Source organism: Pyxicephalus adspersus, chromosome 5 (genome assembly GCF_032062135.1).
Source record: "Pyxicephalus adspersus chromosome 5, UCB_Pads_2.0, whole genome shotgun sequence".
Taxonomy (NCBI): Eukaryota; Metazoa; Chordata; class Amphibia; order Anura; family Pyxicephalidae; genus Pyxicephalus; species Pyxicephalus adspersus.
This window is the reverse complement of record NC_092862.1, coordinates 93,538,428-93,558,389: the sequence shown is the minus strand read 5'-3', so window position 1 is coordinate 93,558,389 and position 19,962 is coordinate 93,538,428. Positions and strand designations below refer to the sequence as shown.

Sequence of the window (19,962 nt, the reverse complement as noted above, 5' to 3'; positions counted from 1 at the left end):
AGATGTTTTAAACTAGAATAGTTTTAATTTAACATTAAATTAAATTGAAATGTTTCTAGTTACCATAATGTTCATGCACCAAATAAATGAAATGACAAATCAAGAATTTCTGCACTCACCATTTTACACCATACAATGCACCCTGTCAGCTATAGGGAGCCACTAACCTTTTTTGTACCCTAAAATCTCTGCAATGGATACTGCAGATAGCCAAGGTGTACATGTTCTTACTAATACATCTTCAAGTCCCAACATCTTCCTGTCCCTGAAATTAGGGTTTACAGAAGGTAAGTGGCCAGATGTGACATGACAGGATAGATATGACAGGGTAGCACGGTATGACAGGTATAGTTTTTTGTATCTTGTGATGGCGCAGCAGAAATAACATTTTAGGGGGAGTTAGCTATAAGAGTCCCCACTTATCCTACATTTTAATATACCTACAGCTTCCCTTTCAGAAATTGAGGTTCAAAGAACATAAGCAGACATTTATATGAGACGGCATCATTGTATGGTAGGAGTTATAAACTTGTAGTGGGGAAGTGTGTGTGTGTGGGGGGGGGGGGGGGGGGATTGCTAGCCACAAGAGTCCACCACTTATCCTACGTTTCCCTTCCTCCACTGTTAAACAGAAATTAGGGTTCACAGAAAGTAAGTGGCCAGCAATGTGTGACAGAGTAGCACGGTATGACAGGTATACTTTTTTGTATCTTGTGATGATGCCGTAAAGCCGTAAAGATGAAATTATAGGGGGAGTTAGCCACAACAGTCCTAGACTTGCAGTTACATTTACCTTTTACATTTACAGAGAAATTGGGGTTCATAGAAAATAAGGGGACAGCTATGTGTGACAGGGTAGGCACGATATGATTGGTATAACATTTTAATGGGGAAGGAGGGGGGACAAAATGGGGTTCCTACTGGCTCAAACATTTCCAGTTGCCAACATTCTCTGTTCCAGAGAAATTGGGGTTCACAAGAAATAAGTGTCCAGCTATGTGTAACAGGCACTCCATCAGCTGATCAGTCCCTCACACCGCAGCGTCTGCAGATTTGACTCCAGGCAGCAGTGAGTGTTACTAAACCAGGGTTCCATGGCATGGTGAAGGGGTAATCGCAGTGCAACCTCACCGCCAACCTGAATGCAGCCAACACTAAGCATGCTCAGGAAGCTCCCTCTCCTGGTAGCACTCGATATTGAAACATAAGAAAGGCATGCGCCCCTTCCACCGCAAGACAACGAGCAGGGAGTGATTGAGCAGAGGGCTGGATCTGACAGCTCCGCGGGACAGAGGTTGTAGGTTGGGCACCCTTGGCTTAGATCCCTCTTCTAGTGAGGCCTCTTTAACAGAGATTTGCAGGAGGCTAGCACAAAGCCAAATTCAGGTATTTTTACAAGCTACATTTAAATATTTTGCCTCAGGTTCATCAATAATTACATCAGCCCATTATTGAAGAGTTTTAGAGTACAAAATACTTTCCCAGATGAGAAAAAATTTGGACTGTAGAATCAAAGAAATGAAAATGGGGAATTTGGATGACATTAATATTTAAATAGTAAAAATAAATGATAAAAAGCGATGCTTTCATATTTGCCATAAAAAGGAATAAGTGAGGTCCCACTTTAAGTGTGAAGTAAAGTGTGAAAGAGCCTGAAAACTATTCAGTGCTGGGCTGGTCCTTTTTTCAGCTCCAAAGTAGGATTGAGTTTTTCATTAGAGAAAATGTAAATTAATCCTTAGGGATTAAAGGAAACCTGTACTGCGTGAAGTAAGTAGACAATAGTAGTCACTGGCCTCATCATAAAAATGTTAGCGAAATATTGTGTAAAACATTTTAACAAATACAGAAAAATGCCTGTACAACAAAAAAGTTGCAACACCACTTCATTTTAATGACAGTCAGCTTTGGGGCAGTTGGGGACTGGTTGATAGCAGTAAAAAAAGACTGATTCTGCTGCACTTCTGAATTTAGCTTTAGGGTAAGAATTACCATGTCATCTTATCCTGTTATCACTGTCACTGCCAAATACAACAATTTACGAATTCACTAATCATGCAATACCTCAAAAACTGGAACTAAATTATGCAAACATTTTGTGCACTGCTCTTCAAAAACTGGAAAAGAAGTCACTATGAAACTTGTGGCCATATCCTGACATTATGAGGAAAAAGCCTCAAATAGCAAAGTGCCTTATTTTGAAGGTTTAAAGTAGTACTTGTGTTTTAATACAGCTTTGCTGGATACATGATCCCTTAGCTCACATAAAAGGTATGGACACAGTATGAATTAACTTTTATCAGATTTAGGAGATAGAGCAGGGGGCCTGGTCCAGTTGTAAATCAGCCATAGAAAGGTTAGGGTAACCAAGACTGGTGTTAGCTAAGAAGGCCTAGGAGTCAGGATGCATAGGGCTGTGCATGCTAGCAAAAAGGCCAGCACGGCACTCCATCAGCTGTTCAGTCCCTCACACGGCAGCGTCTGCAGATTTGACTCCAGGCAGCAGTGAGTGTTACTAAACCAGGGTTCCATGGCATGGTGAAGGGGTAATCACAGTGCAACCTCACCGCCAACCTGAATGCAGCCTTGAAGTTTTGTGAACTTCAAGGGGCACCACAGCACACCGACAATCGGCAGTACCCTAATTGCCATGAGAGTGGCCCACAGTGGGCACCAACATGCAAACTCAATTTGGGAACCCTGGTTTTGAAATAGCCTCCTTAATGTTAAAACATCCCTGGTTGTTATTAGGTTTTTATGCCTGTGACCCTGTATCTGGTAACTTGTTATGTTTAGGGGGCAGAGATTTGGTTTACTATCAGCTCTTAGGTTCCCCTGTGCACCCTAAAAAGTTCACATTTCTATGATAATCAGAGAAGGAGATATGAAGGTTTATACAGGGGGATAATGTCAGCTGTATGGACACAGATACAGCTCTCATGCTGCTGCTGCTGCTGGGATTATCTCACAGTACAAGGTGGGTGGGGAGCAGCCACAGCTGATTGCCAGGTCCATAGTATACACCCACTCTCAGGGAGCCAACACTAAGCATGCTCAGGAAGCTCCCTCTCCTGGTAGCACTCGATATTGAAACATAAGAAAGGCATGCGCCCCATCCACCGCAAGACAACGAGCAGGGAGTGATTGAGCAGAGGGCCGGATCTGACAGCTCCGCGGGACAGAGGTTGTAGGTTGGGCACCCTTGGCTTAGATCCCTCTTCTAGTGAGGCCTGCTTAACAGAGATTTGCAGGAGGCTAGCACAAAGCCAAATTCAGGTATTTTTACAAGCTGAATATTCTGTTGGATTCTGTTTGTGCGCTGGCTAAACTTATTCCATTGGATGTACATATACACCAATACATCAGTGGTAATATATTCAGTTATGCCATTTTGTGAGATCTTTACCCCGCCCTTTGCGATCTGGAAGGGCTCTCACTCAGATAGAAGTAATGTTTAGTGGGGAGAATATACCTCCTCATACTTCATTGATCTTGTATAAGTTGTTAATCAGCTTTATTGGCTCAGAGTTTCCCGAGTGTTTAGTAAAATGGGAAAACTAATTTAATTGTACACTCTGTGACTCCCAGAAAAAGACAATATTGTGTTTGGTTCATAAAACATCGATATGTGCAAAGATACTGAAGGAAATTTCAAACTTCTTTCCAGATGGTATTATGTACCTGCAATTTTACACCACATGTCTTCCCAAGAATCCCCATTATGTTGGAGAGGATGTGGAGTGTGTGGTACTTTGTCACATGTTTGGTGGTTTTGTCCAGTAGTTGAGAGATATTGGAAGAAAGTTCTCCAAATGATTGAAATAATACCTGGTCTCTCATTGGAATTTACGTCTTGGAGTGTACTTATTCATTGTACCCAGATATCTTGGGGTAGATATAAACTTTCATTGGTGCCCTTCCTTCTTGATGCAGCTAAGGCTCAGATTCCAAAGAATTGGAAGGACCAAAGGGAACTCTCATTAAAAGGCTGGCTAGATTCAGTGGAGGAAATATGGAAAATAGAAGAAGGTTATAATGATTATCAAGATAAGTGCTCAAGGTTTTTTGCGATTTGGGCCCTTTGGATAATGTTTAAAGATAATGTTCAATATTTTGATATTCCTAATTAAGAGAAGGTCACTTGAGTAGACATGGATGATTTGGGTGGGTGTTCAGGGGACTAATTTCTGTTAAGCTCTACTCTAGTGTACTTTTCAGGCCTTAATCAGGTTAATGAATAATAGATATAATTAAAATGGCATTCACTCATGTTTTTGTTGTTTGTCTATTGTGTGTTTGTATTGTCCTTTTGCACACGTCCAACACTTTTGGAAATGTTGTAGAGCACTAAAGCTAGGTACACACGTGCAATATGAAACTCTCTAAGACCTTTCTAACTATGGATGATAAACTAACTGGTCTGTAGTTACCTGGTAATGACTTTGCTCCCTCTTTGAAGATAGGAACCACATTGGCCTTACGCCAGATCTTTGAGGACACGTTGATGTAATCCATCAGGTCCTGGTGCTTTGTCAACCTTGATTTTTTTCCAGCTGTTTCTCAATCATTTCAATTCTGAACCATTGTGACTTCTTTAAGGCAGTGACATTGCTATTATGAATTTGGACTTGAGCTCTGCCATTTTCCTTCGTGTACACAGAGCTAAAAAAAGTATTTAGTAAATCTGCCTTGTCTTTATCCCCAGTTACCAACCTAGCGACATTGATGTTTTGCACATTTTATCTCCCTTTTACATTTTTTGTTAAATTCTTTATAGGTTTCAAATGATGAAGGTGATCCTTCATTTTTATATTTTTGAAATGCCCTTTTTTATTCCTTTATGGCTTTTATAACATCAGCTGTGAGCCAATAGGTTTGAATTTTAGCCTCTTAAACGTATTACCCATTGGAATATATTTTTCAGTTTGCTTTTGTAGAACAGACTTGAAACATTCCCATTTCTGTTCTGGTTTCATTGAGGATATTATTGTCTCCCAGTCCAAGTCACAGAGACTAATGGAAAATGTGCTCTCTTAAAATTAAGCGTTTTTATCTTTCCTGTTTTTGCTTCCTCTTTACAGCTTTCATTATATGAAATCATATTATGGTCACTGCTACCCAGATTCTCTTTTATATGCACATTGGGTATAAGCTCGGCATTGTTAGTAAGAACTAGGTCCAGCAGAGTATCATTTCTAGTTGGGGCTTCTATAAACTGTACTAAAAAATGATCTTGTATTAAATTCACAAATTTCCTCTCTTTTGCTGTTCCTGTAGTGTCATTACTCCAGTCAATGTCAGGGTAGTTGAAATCTCCCATGATTAAAACACTTCCACTTTTTGCTGCTTTTTCTATCTGTGCTAGTAGTTGATTTTCTATTTCTTCCTTCGCACTGGGGGTTAAACTCCAATAATAATTCTGTGTTATTCAACCCCACATTCAATTCCACCCATAATGCCTCAACCTCCTTGCTTGTTCCATCAGCAATTTCTTTCACATTCACTTTTAGATCACTTCTCACATACAGACAGACACCACTACCCTTTTGTTTTTACTCTTGTCTTTGTCTTTACGAAAGAGAGTATACCCAGGAATATTGACAGCCCAGTCATGCGAAGAACAAAGCCAGGATTCAGCAATGCCAACTAAGTCATAATTCTCCTCATTAAGGCTTCCAACTCCCCTATCTTGTTTGCTAGACTTCTAGCATTGGTAAACAGGCTATTTAAACATTTGCATTTATCATCCTTGTTTGCCAAATCATTTTGTTTTTCAGTACAACTAGTACTGCACAATCCAATGTTTGTTTGTAACATGGGAAGCTCCTTACAATTATCCATAATCCTCCCCCCAACTATCCCCAATCCACCCTCCACTAGTGTCTGACCCCTGACTAACCTTTCTGCCACCTTATTTACTGTCCCAACCCCCTCTGTCCTAGTTTAAATATCCCTCCACCATTCCCCTAAATCTTTCCCCAAGCACAGCAGACCCCCCTTCATTTAGGTGCAAACCATCTCTGGCATACAGGTTGTACCCCAATGAAAAGTCAGCCCAGTGCTCTATGAACCCAAACCCTTTCCTTCTACACCAGGACTTAAGCCATGCGTTTTCTTCAACTTGAAAACTAGTTCCCTAAACTGATTTTTAAGGATCCTCCATCTTCCATTTATATTGTCATTGGTTCCAACATGGACCAAGACAGCTGGGTCCTGTCCAGCCCCTCCCAGTAGTTTGTCCACTCGGTCCACCACATGCCAAACCCTGGCACCAGGGAGACAGCAAACCATTCAGTTGAAGGGATCCGGGCGACAAACTTTTCTATCCATCCTCCTGATGATAGAATCCCCTATGACAACCAATTGTCTTTTCCTTCCTGCTTTTCCCTCCCCACCACTACTAGATCTGCTGCTCTCCTGGCTGTTAGGGGTAGCAGTAACATCTAGAGTTGCCACCACTGGGTCTGCCACCTGCACATCTTCACATAACTTTGCAAACATGTTGGGGTGCTCAAACCCAGGACTGGCCTTCCTTTTCTCGGTACCACTCCCACTAGTTATAATAACCCAATTCCCTACATGCTCATCCTGACTAACCTCTCCACCCTCCACATCTAAGCCAAAAACTGCCTGCTCAGTGAGCAGGAGACCCCTCTCAAGGTGATCCAGTGATTTCAGTGTTGCAATGCGCTTCTCCAGCTCTCCAATGCGAGATACCAGAAAGGCGACTTGCATTTATCAGTCACAGCGGTATTCACCTAGGAGCTGTTGCTCCATTTGTGCATACATAGGGCAGACTGTGCACTGTACACAATAATTTCACTAAATGTACACAAAATTGTGGATTTTTGTTATTTGTATGCTTTGTTTTGTATGACAAATTGTTTTGTATGTTGGCATAATAAATAAAAATCTTTAATAATTAAAAAAATAGGTTTTATCTTTATATTGTTCTCTATTGTGAGTTTAATATAAAAACATTCTCTCAAACAGTTTTATCAGCCTAGGACACCTCTGTTAACTACAGAACCAATATGTTATGATGACGAGGAAAGAAGTAGGTATGCTGTAGTCCAAATACACATTCTAACTCTTCTAAACAGTACAGTGTGTATATATTGTCCCCCTGGAACATGTAGTGAGTTACTAGCAGTATCTAGTTTTAAAAAAGAAAATCAATGCATCTAAAGACTGGTAAGCTGTAGTATATCAAATTGTTGTTCTTTGAGTTTAAAAAAATGTATGTTTGTCCACAAACTGAAAAGTTTAAACGTGGAATATAAAGATGATAGCAATCACATTTTAGAAATATTTCATGTAGAATGTCAGAACATTTCAAAGTGTGATACTGTCAAAATGTATTAAAATACATTACCCTTCACATTGTTTTATTTTAATCTACAAATGCAAATCCAAATCACTTCAACATCAGCAAAACCATTTTTACATTATTTATTTTAGGAACCTATCTACTAAGGTTTTTTTTGACACTTGAATAAATAGAGAAATAATAATTTGTGCCAGCTGTCCCATATAAAAAATGTGCTAAATTTGCTGTTTAAACGGGCAGGGAGGTTTTCTGGTGCTATCCAATACTGCCAAGTGTTTTATTAGTGTGTTTCCTGCTGAGCACTGAGGTTCCTCTCACCAGCCATTTTTTGTTTTTGTTTTGAATAGAGTGGGCAAAAGTCAATAATTTTTTGTCAGGTTTTTATTTCTGTCCACTGGGGAAATTTCCCCTAGGAGGCCTATTATCATTTGTAGGTAAGCAAGAAGAAATATAAAAAATGTAAGAATTTTTCATCTTTGCACATTTTCTTTTTTGTCTGTGTTTTATTTAAAGACATTTCCTATCACATAAAATCCTGACAATGAACACATTTTCACAATAGGGACATGGAAGGAATTTAAATTTAAAATACCAATTAATTTTTTCCTGCACAATTAAAAGTGAAATAAAAAAAGTTATTCCTTGGAGTAGGATTTCAACCCTTTGTCTGCCACAAGTTTAAACAAGCCTGGCTTGTTTTATTTTTTTCTCTCCCGGCTCCTGGGAGAGATGCCATGTTTCGGCATGTCGATGCATGTGGTTTAAACCCTTGCTTTTCTAGGTATTTAGAAGCAGGGGTTGAACTCTAAAAATAGGGGGAATAATTTAAAGCCTAACTTTTCTTGCTGGAGAATGCTCATATGCCAAGGTACCATTTGCTGCATTTAACTTACCAGGAGCTAGAAAACATGGGCGCAGTTATGTAAGTGTATATATATACAATAGCTTGCCTATGATACTAATAAAAACTAAAATAAATAAATCTCTTAGCTGTTCAAAAACTTATGTGATGCCAACTTCAACTGTGTTAAATAAAAGGCTTTTTAATTATAGCATAAATACCCTAATGAATATTTGTATAACATTAATTCCCATCTTTCAATTCCTAAACTATTCTAAGCTAAAACTCCTTACCCAATAAACTACTATATCTGTTTTGCTAAAGCAAAGTTGGTAAAGCAACCTTAGGGTAACTAAAAAGGATAAAAAGGTGGGCTTTCTTTACTTAAAAGTCAACTTGTTCTTAAAAGACTGCTCTTAATAATTTCTTCTAGCATATTTCTTAATTTTTTTTATACATTTATATTTAAATGAATTTGTGACTTGGGTAACTATTAAAGTTTTACCTCCATTAGTCTAGGTAATTAAGTGATTGTCTATAAGGCTCCTTTGGGACCCACAGTGAGAGCAGCCAGATTCGCACACAGCTGAGACCACTGCACACATTTTCAATAGGCACTTTGTAGCTAAAAGCAGCATGTCAGTTTTGGGAACCATAATGTGATCTGCTACAGCAAAAAAGGAAAAAAAATGGTTTCCAACCTCTCCCATTTACTTGAAGGTTGGGACCCCGGTTGAGCCCCTGGCAGAATGCTGCGGTTTACCATGGGCTTGAAATGGTCCTAAGTCAACTTGTAAACATATAAGTATACCAGTATTATACAGTACTATATTACACATACAAGTAGGATAACCAAATGTTTTACATTGTTTAGTTCTGTAAGGAAAATTAGAAGTTATAAAGTTTGTAAAATCAATCAGTTTGTCATTTTCCATCCTGTAACAAAAGCAAAAAAAATAATACTGATGGTAGATAGTAATACTGACAAGGTAAACCACAGGTTTCAGGTAATGTTCTAATGATGTAATGATTGTTTTATTTAGCAAAAGGTTAATTATTGTTTTCAGTCATGAAATACTGTTATAGTTACCTGTGTTTAAAATTAAAGATCATTTATATAAAATGGCTTGATAATGACAATACAATAGTTTAATAAACAAAAAAATATTGTAGTTTGTGTCCCACTGAACTTTTTGAAACACTTCCTGTACCTCCTCCCAAAATCCCCCTCATTACTGGGCATGATGTTGATTTTTTCTCTTTTAGGTACATATTTTGCTACTAAGAGCACTATTTATAAAGCATTGAATCTGATATTTGCCAAAACATTCCTTGGTGAAGAATCGATCAGTGCCATTGAAACACGTGGATCTGAAGGTTTCTCTGGAGTTTTGATAAATATCAGATACACTACTTTAAAAATAGAACCCTAAGAGTATTTTTAATTTGGAGGGAGTCTTAAGAATATAAACAGATCTTTCATTTTATAATAAGGTCTGCTTTATTAAGGCTCAAGCTTCATCACAACTAGAGTATGCTATATATATATTTGCTAACTACTTACTGAATGGGAGGTACACTTGTCTGGTAACCTATCCCCCTAATAGCAATCCATGTATACCCCAGAGAAGGATGCCAGTTTGGTTAAGGTTGTTAATAATTGCATCTTAATCTATTATTGAAATCCTTGGAAGCAAAGTATTATTCGGCTTGCTCCTACTTTCTGCTCATTTAAAAGAGCGCTCAAAACTCATTTTTTCAAACTTGCCTACCCATCTTCTTCTGTCTGCTAAACCCTCATTACTTCCCACCACTACATATCGCCCATCCTATTGTGTGTGAAATTCCCCCACCTACTAGATTGTACGCTCTTCGGGGCAGGGTCCTCTCCTCCTGTATCACTGTCTGTATTAGTCTGTCATTTGCAATCCCTATTTAATGTACAGCGCTGCGTAATATGTTGGCGCTATATAAATCCTGTTTAATATTATTAATAATAATAATAAAAGTAGATATTTACTACTTTCTTTTTGTAAACTGGGGTGACAATTCACTAGTATTGAGGTATTTAAATTACACTATTCAGTTAAATGGTAAACGTGACTGTATGAATTAATTAGGATTACAATTTATGATTGTCAACACAGGTGAATCAAGGGGAAATTAAGTGATGTTTGGACACTGTAGACCATTAATTTGACCTATATAAAAATATGTCCTTCTGATGAAGCCAAATAGTGAAATACATAAAGGACTAAGAATTCAAAACATGCAATATTTTTATAAGGAATATAAAGAATTATATAGATGAATTATGTAGAGAACAACTGTGTTGTTGTTACATTTTATTAACGAATTGTTCATTAATTAACAATGTGATTTTATAAAGATATATGAGTTTCACGTATAGTAGCCACAAAATCCCAAAATTCAAATTCAATTTTGTATCTAATTGCCGTAAATAAAGATCTCTGTTCATCTCAGGGCTCCAGTATGAGTAAGTTTTCCACATGCCAATCCATGAAGGGAAGGCTATTCATTACAAAAATGTGAAAAAACCAAGCTACTGACTTAATTTGACTAATTGACTGCTTATTTGGAAAACTTAAACAAATAATCTGACAAGCCATTGTGGGTTAAGCTTCAGTTTTTTAATTTTCTTATTATCACCATTGTGTAAAGTTTTACATGCTCCTGTACAAGAAAGCCAAAGTATTAAAATGATAATTCTGCAGCTTTAGCACCAAAATGAGGCACTAAAAGAGAGCCAAGATGTATAAGAAAAGGTTTTAAAGTGATGTCTTACATAAAATTGCAATTTGCCTGACAGGCTACACAGAGGGATAGGCAAAAACATAGTTGCTTTTAGTGCTTCAGCAGGAGGAAGGCCCAAATAGGGAAGGTTTTGCAACAAAGGCTTGCTGGATCACTCATTTCTCCAGTCTTGCAGTACTTTAATAAATCCAGCCCAATGTCTCCTTTAGACTGCCCAAATAAGTAGTATTCCTTATATTGTTTTCATTGTGTTTATTGTTAAAGTATATGGACTTTTTTACATAGCGTGCTGAAGGATTAGTCTCTCTTTCAACGTTTTATTGCTGCCTGTGCCCCTTCTGTCACCAACACATTTTATAGATATCACTAATGCAAGAGATGAGGGGAAACACATTGAGCCTGATTTATTAAAGCTCTTTAAGACTGAAGAGGATACACTTTCATCAGGGAAGTTGTGAGATCCAGCAAACATGGAATGGATTCCTTAAAAGTAATTTGCTATTTTTAAGCAAATGTTTTTAGTCCTAGAAAAGAGCTAGTGAAGCTGGGGATCACCCACTTGGGGATCACAGTTGGGGATCACCCAGCTTCACGGGTGAAAGTATATCCTCTCCAGTCCTGAAGACCTTTAATAAATCAGCCCCAATATTTGGACATTTTAAGCTGGAAAGTCTGTTGAATTTTGCGCGTTTTTCTTTTTATTTCCTGTTCCATCTCCTGTTGCAAGAAGTAAAGGACAAGAGGTAAAGGAAAATCTGCCCAGAAGGAAATATGCATAAAAAAAATAACTTAGTAGGGGTTTTAATCCACAATCTGTTTCAAATTGTAATTAGCCCTTTATTAATTCAATATTGTTACACACAATCTTTTAATTTCAAACTGCTACCACTATAATGTTTTTTAAATCATCCAAAAATTCAATGCAATATGACATCTTAGAGGCAGTATGTACACAGTTAGTGTACAGAAAGCCCCCAAAAATGTAATTTGGTGCTTTTAAGATTATAAAACTGATATTCTCAGGAAAGTTTACATTATGATTCAATTAAAAGTTTTGGCATTTCCTGCAACAGAAATTTAATTTCTGCATTGCCACTTGTGACTTCTTCAATGGGATCTGCAACAAAGTATGTGCAATTGTGCAATTCTTGCAATGTACATAGATAGCCCAGAGCAGGTTGTTTCCTTCTCAACAAAAAGGTTAAATTTCAATAGTCTGGGCTATTTGCTCATTTGGAGGACATTTTGTTCCTCTTCTTACTCTATGACCCTATACATACCTCCATCACTGGCAAGTTTAAAACCTAAACCCGAGAAGACTGTCAGTGGGGTGTATCAATTCCCAAAATATTTCACTACATATTCCTAATCTCCCAGAGTAATAGAGTATCCACAGCAAGCTTTGTTTGCCCCTGAATTCCTATTAAAACAGTGGACACTGTTGCAAGCTCTTTGAGTTATTTGCAAAAACCCTAAACATTATGTTGTCACCAAAATGAATGTTAAAAGGGGGGTTTTGGCATTTTTTAAAAATACCTATTCTATTATGGTTTGAAAAATTGATGGCAGATCCTAAATGTACTGTGCAGATCTTTTTTTTACATTTATTTAAAGCTTACAACATGTTCCCAGTTAATTATGCAACCATTAATCATTTTGGAGATTAATTGCCAATGGACAAACACATAACAAATTGTATTGTATAAATTGTATATTACATTGTACAGCTAAAAAATGTAAATACACCAAAAAAGTATATACAGTTTACTTTTCCTTGAAGACAATGAAAAGTGAATATGCAAGTTAAGTATAGGTCACTTTTATAGAGCAAGGCTTTATGATTAGGGGATGTGCATAGCACAGTAGGTAATTGCCTCTCATCCCATTAACGGTTGTACTAAATATTGGATTTTCCGTAACTTTTCAGCATGACGCAAAATTGATAAAGCCCAATATTAGGCACAAATAACCAGGATCAAAGTATTTTACAGCATAATAGTATGTGTAAATCTTAAAGTGCAGGGAAAAGTACTTATGTGACCAGTATAATGTTTGTCATATTGATATTTTTGTTTATTTATCTATAGCTTTTGTAAAATAATATAATGAACAAATGTTGTATATGTACACTTCTTTTAAGTATTTCTAATTAAGAGTTATCATAGCTTCCAGATATCATATGACATTCTCAATCTGGCCCATGTTTTCCAGTAGTGTATATACTGTTGATTATCTTCAACTAACTAAACTGCTATTTACTCCGTTTACTTTTCAGTGTTTGTAAATCTTTTGCTCCCACCTTCCTCTTGTTTTTCCTGGAAATTTTACTTTTTAAGGAGACAGGATATACAGTTTGACACTCAATTATGACATTTATTTATAGATGTTATGCAGATTGACCTACCATTCTGAACTTGCTGTTTGTCTTCACTCTCTCCACTTATATCTTGTTTGCTTTGACTTTGTCCTGAGCAATCATCTCGTCTGTTAACATTTGGTAAGCGAGTCCCATTAATATTTCCCTGACTAGATTCTGTAGATTTGCCATCACTCGAATTTGTTTCTTTGTTTGTCTCTGGTTTGGATGGTAAAGATTTTTCATTTTCATTTCTATCTTCTTTGTCATTGTCTTTCCTGTCATCTTTTTCTTTAGAACCCGTCTCTTCTGATTCCTTCTTCGCTCTTTCCTCTGCATCTATTTTGAAAGGATTGACAGAAGTTTAAAATGGTGGTTCTTTTTCAAAAGAAGAAGATTATTGTATAATGTGATTCTTCTTCTAATAGAGGAACACCATGTTTCTTTACCTATACATTTGGGACTGATGTACTGAAGGAATTGAGGTTTTCTACTTAACAGAGCCAATGTTCTCTGAGCTTTGTAAAGAAGGTGAAGCTTTGCATTTCCCTTGCACATGATTTTTTATTCACAGTGAACACAGGTTCACCCTTTTTAATAAGCTCAGCAAGCATAAGTTATTTTTTTGTGTGCGTTAAATAAAAGGCCTTTACTCTTTTAGCAAGTTAACTACACTATATAAATGTTTACAAGGATATACAAATCTTTTGAGCAACAAAGTGCTTTCGAAACTGGGAACATCTCCTAGCCTTGAAACATGGGTGTCAGCCTGTAATACTAATATAGGTTAATACTGTCAATGTAGATTCTGGGACAGATTCCCAGCCCCAATTGTCCAAATATTCTACATATTTGGAGCTATCAACTACATTTAATAGGACAATATAACATGTCAGACTTTTTGTTTCATTTGGAAACATTTGCAGTTTGTTTATGGCCACTATGTATCTAGTTTATTAAAACACTTTGTTTACATTGAATATGAATAAATGCATTATGTGTGAAATGTACAGTTTGATATATACACCCAGTCTATATATACACCTATATATACCAGGTATGTATTAATAATATATCTATGCATTTGATGTCCAAGGCTTTGGAAAACATCCTGATGTTTTCCAAAGCACTGCAAACATCCACATGTTTCAAAACAATTAAATGTATCCGCATGTTTTGAATAATTAAATGTAAAGGCATGTAAGACATACAAACAACATACAACACACTGCACCCACTATGCACCTAAAATATGCAGATGTGTTTGGGGGCTAAACTCCGTCTCATAAAACCTGTGCCATTTCTGCCATAATGTACCTGTACATTTCTCATTTTCAAACCTGAAAGTTTGGGGTTGATGTTACCCAAATACTGGAATACACAGTGCTTCATCAACTCCATAAAGATGGCTTTTACTTCCCATGTACACTGGCAGCTGGACATACTCAAAGATTAGGATCTGTCTGTATTGTTGTCACCTACATACAGATTTATCTCATCAACATTTCTATCAGTATTAGGTTTGACACAGACATTTAGTGCCACTGGACAAATCTACTTTTTGTAGAAATGTCCTGGTATGGATCTGGTCCACGATTCAAAACATTTGTTAGAAAAAAACAAATGACTGAAGAAATCCATTCCAGGTTTGCTGAATCATCCAGCTTCACTGATGAAAGTGTATCCTCTCCAGCCTCAGAGAGCTTTTATTTATCAGGCCCAATGTGCCACCTTGCATTATTCGGTAGCAACTTGAGTGAACTTGCATTGTTGTGTGACATACATCAGTTTTTCCAATACTGTACATTATGCAGTGCATTACATACCAGACTGTCCCATTCTATGCATTACATACTACAATAGATTTACCTGGGGAACACTAACGCTCTCTAAATTTCTAGACTGTAGCTATTTGCACCACTAGGGCTTCTGGATGTCTCCTTTTTAATGAAAAGACACACTTTTGTTTTTGGTAAAATGTATTTAATTTTAATATGATAGAAATATAAATTCATGTGACTTTAGCACAATGGGCATGATTTAATAAAGCTCTCCAAGGCTAGAGAGGATACCATTTCATCAGTGAGTCTGGGTGATACAGCAAACTTGGAATGTATTTCTTAAATGTCATTTGCTATTTGCTTGTTTTCAATCCTGGACCAGATCCATTCCAGGGTTGCTGGATCTCCAGCTTCACTGATGAAAGTGTATCCTCTCCAGCCTTGGAGAGATTAAATAAGTCAGGTCCAATGTATAAGTATTCTAGAATTTAAAATGCATTATTAGCTTACTAAATCAAGTGGAATAAATGAAAGTTTTTTCAAACTGATAAATTATACCTAGAAGTAAAATGTAATACATTTATAGAAAAGACTCTTATTAATTATTTACTTAGCTCTTGGAGTTCATTACTATACATGTCAAGCTACTAGTAGGTCTATGAAGCCTGGAGCATCAGTCGTAATTACCATTGTATTACAAATAAATTATTAACCAGCCCATTAAAGCTATGTAGAGATAAAGAAAATGTGTTAAAGTTTCCTAATAAAACAAAACATAGTAAAGGATATACTGAATTTTTTTCATGTATGAACAATCAAACTGGATTACCATAGTACTATCTGAAGTACATACAAGCTATACCTCACATATGCTAAATTTCCAAATAACTATAGCTTCCTTTCAAGCATGTGAACATATGCCTGCTAATATGTAGCTTGTCAAAATATGATACAAATATGATACAAATACATATACAAATATGATTCTTTCTCATGTTTTTGTATCTACCAGACAGCTACATGTTACATTCCCATCTCATATATGCACGATAATACTGATATTAAAGAATGTAAAAAAAAACAACAAAATAATAAAGTCATAGCACGTGCTTCACTGGGTCTGGGGGTGATGTGTCAATGCCTATTGTGATTTTAAAATAATATAGGGAGACAGTATATATATGTTACCAATTCTGCATAACTTCTTCCTCTAGATAATTGGCCTGATTTATTAAAGTTCTCCAAGGCTACAGAGGATACACTTTCATCAGTGACACTGGGTGATCCAGCAAACCTGGAATGGATTTGCTAAAAGTAATTTGCTATTTGTTAGCAAATGTTTTCAATCCTGGACCAAATCCATTCCAGGTTTACTAGATCACTCAGCTGAAAGTGTATCCTCTACAGCAGGGGTCCTCAAACTTTTTAAACAGGGGGCCGGTTCAAGGTCCCTCAGACTGTCGGGGGGGCGTACTATAGTTTGAAAAAAAACAGGAGAAGCTTCTTATGCACACTGCACAAAACATATTTATTGTACTGAACTAAAATCAGCAGAGGTTTGTCCATTAATTGTCCTGGACCAGTCACTGCTGCACTTCGCTAGGATGGGGTAAGTCACTTAACTTTTATTTTTTTAATGATCGGCAAGAATGCACAGCACACTTGCCGATCATTAAAAAAAAAAAGTGGCGTTTACTTTGGCTTTAAAATTGCTTGAGATTATTCCTTTGGATGGAAAATGCACAGATAAATTTGAATTTTCACTGTGTGTATTGAAAATGCAAATTTATCTTGCATTTTCCATGCAAATGAATAATCTCAAGCAATTCATTAATTTGCTTCTTTTTATACACCCTACCCTAAACCCAACACTACCCCACACTTTTAATTAATTAAAAAAGGGCTGCTAAAAAAACTTTGTCAGTGTCTGCTACCTGTCACTCACTGCTGCCTTCATACATCGGCTGGATCACACTGCAGCACATGTGTACATGATCAATGTGCATAGTATGTTTATACTATTTACAAATGTACATTGATCATGTACATTTGTGCTGCAGTGAGAACCAGCCAGTGGATGAAGGCAGCAATGAGTCTCTGCTCATACCTTCTCTGCAGGATGGCTTCTGCCTGACAGCTCCAGCGTTACCCCGGCAACAGTGGTGTCACGTGCAGATCGCAGGCAGCCAGAGCTCAGGCAGGAGAAGCAGCCTCAGCGGCCGGCAGCCGGCGGGCCGGATGGACAACCTCAGCGGGCCATATTCATCCCGCGGGCCGTAGTTTGAGGACCCCTGCTCTACAGCCTTGGAGAGCTTTCATGTATCAGGTCAAATGTGATTAGCCCAAAACAAATTGCTTTTGTGTCTTAATAATAGTATTCCGATTCAGGATTGCCTTTTTTTAGTCCAGATCCACAATATATAGTCTTATGTTAACACACTAAGGAGAAATGTAAAAACAAAATTGTAGTCAGGTTTTTAAAATATCTTTTAGGTAACACTGTTTTTTATCTATTCATGATCCATTCTTCTTGTATAGAGAAGAAGCTGGTAGACACTTAAAAGCTTGTCCTATAAATTTAAACGTTAGTACAAATAAAAAAGTATCATTACCAGTACTTAACTCTGGTGTTGCAAGTGCATTGATATGGCTACAACAACCTTTAAGGACTATTAATGAAAAATGTTTGTACAATTTACAAGAAAGGGGTTTCTATTACATCAGTGTACCAGATAATTTTGTTTGATAAAGAGCAAAAAGTTGTCAAGAAATAAATTATAGCAATTTTTTGGGGGGGAGGAGACATACAAAGTTCTCCGGCCACTAGTGTGTTTGCTTCTTTTTTTTTTTGCTTACATGGCATATGCCCCATGCAGTGTAAAACCCAACAAAATTGAAATAAAAAACATTGTTTCTGGAGACTAAAAAAGGATCCCCATGGACCCAGAGGAGCCAGCCAGGTGTAGGATGCTGAGTACAAGGTATGTGTGTGCCATAAAAAGCAAGTATGCTGTGCATACAGTACTTGCTGGTTATGACAAAAGCTCCTGACCAAAACTGGCTCAATTCCACTTTAAACTATTATAATCCAGTTAAAACTCTTTAATACAGGTAGTCCCCGAATTAAGGACATCCGACATACAAACGACTCCTAGATACGAACGGAGGTTCCCTCCTGCTCATGTGCAGGACAGAGGCTGCAGGGGGGTAGGGCGCGGTTTGCATGACTTGCAGAAGAAATCTTTTGCTAAACACCTAGCTGAGGTTGTGGGTGATCTTAAGCTCTTTCTGCAGCCTCTCGTAAATTTTTAACCTCGTGAATGGTTCATTTCAGTGGTCCGGTTTTATATATTTAAAAGCAGGACATTTTTGTTCATGAGTATAATAAAGTTTGAGTCACCAGGAACACCCCTGTGACTCATCTGGTGCAGAGAACACCGGCCGGAGGAAGGAAGAAGACGCGAAGGACGATAGGGGACGCTGGCGGATCAGTTAAACGCTTTATTTACTATTGTTTCCATAGGTTTACCTACCCCGAGTATGACTCTTGCTGCTTCCAGGATCTTTTTTCCACCCCGAGTCACACTCTGGGTTACTGCTGGGGAGGGGACTGACCAAGACAAACTCTGCAGTTTTTTCTTTTTGCTTATCAAAGCACAGCTTGCTCCAGAAGTTAATGAACGTCTAGGCTTCATAAAGTTTTTTTTTTTCCTTGTTTGTGGTTAACTCACAGTGATGATAAAATATTGTACCTGTTTCGACTTACATACAAATTCAACTTAGGAACAAACCTACAGTCCCTATCTCGTATGTAACCCGGGGATTACCTGTATAAAATTTTTACATGCAATATTTATCTTAGAAAAAATGTTGCTTAAAAGTAATTAGCCCTAAACATTCAGAAAAAGAATATATACACATGTTTTACCTATAAGCAACCTTAAGTTACCTTAACATATATATAAATATATATATTTGCTTATGAATTCAGCATATGCCTCACCTTTGGCTGCTTGCGCCTTCCACTTTTCTCTGTTCTGTTGTACAACTTCATACCACGTATTTTTGAAACTTTTGAAGTCCACAGTGAGGATTGAACAATTTAAAGAGGCACTTCCTTCTGATCCAGTGCTTTTCACACTCGATCGTTTAACGTCTGAGGGAGTTATACTGTTTAAACTGAAAAATGAATAAATGAATTTAATTAAAAGAGTAACTGGATGTAAACTCATCAAAGAGATTATTTATTTATGATTTTTTTGTAATAAATGAGTAAAATGTCATGGTATGTGTATTATCTTTTTTTTTAAGAAACATTAATGATAGTATATTTTTTGTGCTAAATTAAGGGAAAAAAACAAAGATCAATAAAAGGTGATGGTTTTCAATACCAGAATATGGGAATGATTTACTAAAGGCATTTAGGCTATTCACCTATTAAAGTCTGCAAGGAATAATGCTTAGCTTTGTAAACGGGGTAAAATTTTGCCATTTTTCAAGTAAATTATCTCTTGCAGACTGACAGATCACTTTGCTAAGTGAACAGCCTAAATGCCTTTAGTAAATAATTCCTTATATCAGTAACTGACACTACCAAAATAAAGGTGACAGCTAAAGGCTTAATGATAAAAAACATAAGACTAGCTTACTTACTTGATCTGCTGGAAAAGTCAGTTAAAAAAGAAGCTGTTGATTATAGATACTAACTTTTAGCACACTTTACATTGTTTAATACCTGGAAACCTGAGCAACACTTTTATTGGAATTTAAACACAGTTTAATCATCAAAGTTATACGCTCTGCAATTTTTATTTCTGTGCTTTTAGAGCATGCATCTATCTACTTGCTCTGGTCAAAATACATAAACACATGAACACAG

At 37.0% G+C, this 19,962-nt stretch overlaps 1 protein-coding gene across 5 annotated transcripts in view; it reads right to left on the bottom strand.

Moving 5' to 3' along the window:
• The window catches only part of PDE1C (phosphodiesterase 1C), a 435,454-nt gene that overhangs the window by 13,893 nt on the left and 401,599 nt on the right, over window positions 1-19,962 (bottom strand). For all 5 annotated transcript variants that reach the window (XM_072412144.1, XM_072412147.1, XM_072412145.1 and 2 more), the window contains 2 exons: window positions 19,087-19,262; window positions 13,351-13,641 (listed from right to left, as the gene is read on the bottom strand). In XM_072412144.1, coding sequence (XP_072268245.1) covers window positions 13,351-13,641; window positions 19,087-19,262 — 467 coding nt within the window. The remainder of the gene's footprint in view (window positions 1-13,350; window positions 13,642-19,086; window positions 19,263-19,962) is intronic.